Source organism: Cynoglossus semilaevis, chromosome 11 (genome assembly GCF_000523025.1).
Source record: "Cynoglossus semilaevis isolate Cse_v1.0 chromosome 11, Cse_v1.0, whole genome shotgun sequence".
Lineage (NCBI taxonomy): Eukaryota > Metazoa > Chordata > Actinopteri > Pleuronectiformes > Cynoglossidae > Cynoglossus > Cynoglossus semilaevis.
Genome location: NC_024317.1, coordinates 19137115 through 19140727, shown reverse-complemented (window position 1 = coordinate 19140727; position 3613 = coordinate 19137115). Strand labels below are relative to the sequence as shown.

The 3613-nt window shown below is 39.9% G+C and overlaps 1 protein-coding gene across 1 annotated transcript in view; it reads right to left on the bottom strand.

Annotated features, from left to right (window-relative positions):
• The window catches only part of LOC103386748 (glycerol-3-phosphate dehydrogenase [NAD(+)], cytoplasmic), a 6633-nt gene extending 3020 nt beyond the window's left edge, over window positions 1–3613 (bottom strand). The window contains exons 1-2 of the mRNA XM_008321157.3: window positions 3167–3613; window positions 1012–1189 (exon numbers count right to left, since the gene is read on the bottom strand). Coding sequence (XP_008319379.1) covers window positions 1012–1189; window positions 3167–3213 — 225 coding nt within the window. The 5' untranslated portion in view covers window positions 3214–3613. The remainder of the gene's footprint in view (window positions 1–1011; window positions 1190–3166) is intronic.

Below are 3613 nucleotides of genomic sequence, written 5' to 3'. Positions count from 1 at the left end.
ATCTTCCCTCAAATTTTCTGTGGACTGCCAACGCTACCTAGCGGCCCCCTAGGTTACCACAACCCCCACTTTTACAACCACTGCTCTAGTACACAGTGGATACATATGATGTTATGTTGCACACTGTGGAGTTTTTTGTTTTACGAAGCACCTCCAGTTTAAAATACCACCTCAACTCCCAGCATGCATTTGTGGGGGCTTTAACTTCAGATGAGATGACCCCACAGACCGGACTCAGGGCAGTCAGTGAGTCTGCAACTGACCAGCTGACTGATACGATCGTCAGACCTACAGTGATGGACTGTAGACTGATCAATATTGTTGACCACAATCACAGACGTTTTGATGAAAACATCAACACAGTCAACAAACCGCCGTCAAGGTGCAGGGATGAATAAAATCCTCCAACAGTGTGGAGCTAAATTTGGATTAATTAGAAATGAGAAACAGCTGTGAAACACACACACATCTAACTGTTGTTATTTGTTTTTCTGTTCTGGCAACATTCAGAAGAAAAAGATTTTTTGCCATATATATGCCATGTTGATTCATCTTGATAAATCACAATAAACCATGATCATTTACGATCATGATTAATCATTAATGATCAGGTGATTAATTCTCAGCTTCATAAAAATTAATTGCTTCATTTATGTTCATTTTTGTTTTATTTTCTCATTGGTCGATTCATCAATTAATCATGATTAATCGACAGCTCCACTATGATCAATCAACTTAAAATCTTAATCACTTGACAGCCATAGTTAATACAGTAAATTCTATAAGAATTTACAAAGTCAAGTGTTTTCAAAAACAATCTAAAAAAGTCATACAACTCCTCAGTCAAAGGTTTTTGGATTTAATTTAGAATCAAAATTTAACTGATTTCTATCAGACCTCCATTAAAAAAAAAAAAAAGTCAACCAACCACAATCCATTTCATACTTAGTATCTACGATCCCTTAATAATTGAAAACAAATAAATAACTTGATATTTTACCACCACCTTACCACATTGGGGGGCAGCTTATGACCAGGCAGGTACTTCACATTTTCATGGTCTGTGTTGATGATTTCTGTGAGTTTGCGGTTGTTCACCATCTCCTCGAAAACCCACATGTTCACCGTGGTATCAAACCCGTCATATTTGGCTGCGTTGGCGCCGACAATTTTGGCAATGGCAGAGCCCCTGTGAGCAGAGAGTGACACAGATAATGATGGTTAGTATTTTGGTTCATTTACTGCTTTAGTGAATAAAGCATTTATTCAGCAATGTATCTATTAAACAATGCATCTGTGACGCATTTAGGTGTCGAGGAATTGGATCGATGACCGACGAAAATCACAAGTCATTTGTTTTTCTGATTGATGTGACAAAATATATTTACAGTTCTACACTTGTTGTTGTGCAGAGTTGCAAGGAAAAGGTGAGACAAATGTCCAAGATAATATCTATCTACCAATAATCCAATACTGATAAAAGAGTACTACACTCAGTACCACAGAGGAAATCAGCGGTTGACTCAAAAGTCTCAGTGTGTGGAGTTCTATGTGGATGTTTTCCTTGAACTGGATTATTGTCGTTACCTGATCCCAGGTGCAGAGGATCGTCAGCGCGTGTCACTGTGAACGACTGGTTTCAGATGACTTAAAATGTTTCACGTGCTCAGCAATACAAAAGACAAACAAAACCACCCCCCGGAAAATAAACGCCAGCAGGGGGAGAGTTCCAATCAAGGTCAGGGTTTTATGTATCAACATAGCTGCGCAGGAGTTTGAACACTTCAAATATTATTATAGTCCATTATATATAGCGTAGTATATGAAATACAAATTCTATATCTCTGTTGAAGGATAAAGCCCAGTAGAGGTACCAAAGAAGTACTCTGATGGTTTGAGGAGTAAATTAGTTTGTATAGAAGTACATAGTATTTCTTCAGATTATGTCATTTTATTATGTCATTATGTCCAAATGATACACTGCAGGTTTTTCCCTCTGTGAGGTCACTAAATAAAGTAAGCAGTGGTTCTCAAACTATGGTACGTGTGCTACTAGTGGTACAAAGACAAATACCCTCCCTCTAGTTGTACACAGACTGTTATATGCGTCACGCCAAGCCGTATTGTGTGGCCCACGGGGTGTTTTTGGACAAAACGGAAGTACCTGGTCTACACCCACACACACCTGTGACCTCTTTGCTGTAAGGTTACAGCATTAACCACTCTCCCCCATGGTTCCCGCTGGTTCTCAAACTATGGTACATGTACCACTGGTGGTTAGAGGCTCCCTCCAGTGGTACAAGGAGGGATCTGTTTCCCATTGGGATTAGGTGAGTCACCCAGTTGTTACAGTAAATACAGCAGTTGTACTTTATCCTGTCCTAATGTGTGTGGTTTCAGAATGTATTTAAGTAGTTGTAGTAGTACTTTATTGTACACAAAGACATTGGCCTAAAATCGTATTTGTAATATTTTCTCTTCTTTGTACACCGGTCTGAGTTGACGCTGCCGTGTCTTAATGTTGGTCCCACTGGTGGTAACCGGAGAATGGAATATTTTTGTTGGTGCACGGTGTAAAAACGTTGAGAACCGCTGAAGGAATTTATAACAGGTGTCATTCTGAAGAACTGACTGGTTAAAAGATGATTCTCTCAATACACTCTATTTTCTTCAATCTGTTACTTTTACTGATGAAGGATGTGTGTTTTACAGCGCAGTACCACTAGGTTTTCTGTCGTTTTTTTTTTTTTTTTACAGCAGTGTAGTGAGTTCCCCTCCCTCCTCAGGCAGATTTAAAGGTCATGCTGGCAGTGGGACAACAACAAACACGCCAAGGCTGAGTCAGCTCAAATGTTCTTTTAAATTTATGATTCTAAAAAAAAAAATGAAGTAAAGTGTTTTAAAGAACAAAAGAAGGGGGTGGAGGGCTTTGGGGCAGCAAAGGTCAGAAGAGTCCGAGGACACAGCTGGTCACAGGAGACTAAGAGGAAGTTTACTTCTAATAACCTCCACTTTGACAACTTTTATTCAAACAAAAACGGACAACAAACCAAATGAACATTTTTAAAAAAAGTTATAATAGACCTTTAAACTCTCCCAGGAAGTCGTTTGTCTGTTCTGACATCGATTAAAAATGATTTTTAAATGAGAAAATAGTGACACTGACCAGTTTCCAGAGCCAACCACGCAGACTTTCTTGGGCGCTGCCATCATGTGTTCGACCCTCCAGACGGACGGAGCTGCTGCCGGACTGAGGAGCTCACCGACGCCGGAAGAGAGAGTATTTATACACGGCACACAGAGCCGAGGCTGCGGGAGGCACCGGTCTTACTATTGGTCTGTACTGTGACCGATACACACAAGCGCACACTTACACTCGTGCACGCATATTTTCTCGCGCGCACATTCACACAGTGGTTTGTAGTGTTGTGTGAGTACTTCTTACAGATGTAGTACATTCGTTGGTCTCTTACACTATTATAAATACACGCCTCTGATCCAATTGTAGTAATCAAACCTGTAACACCGTTGTGTTTACTGTTTTCCTACAATTGAATTGTTTACACAAACCAACTCAATGCAATAATACAATATATCGTATCGCTGCTCCATT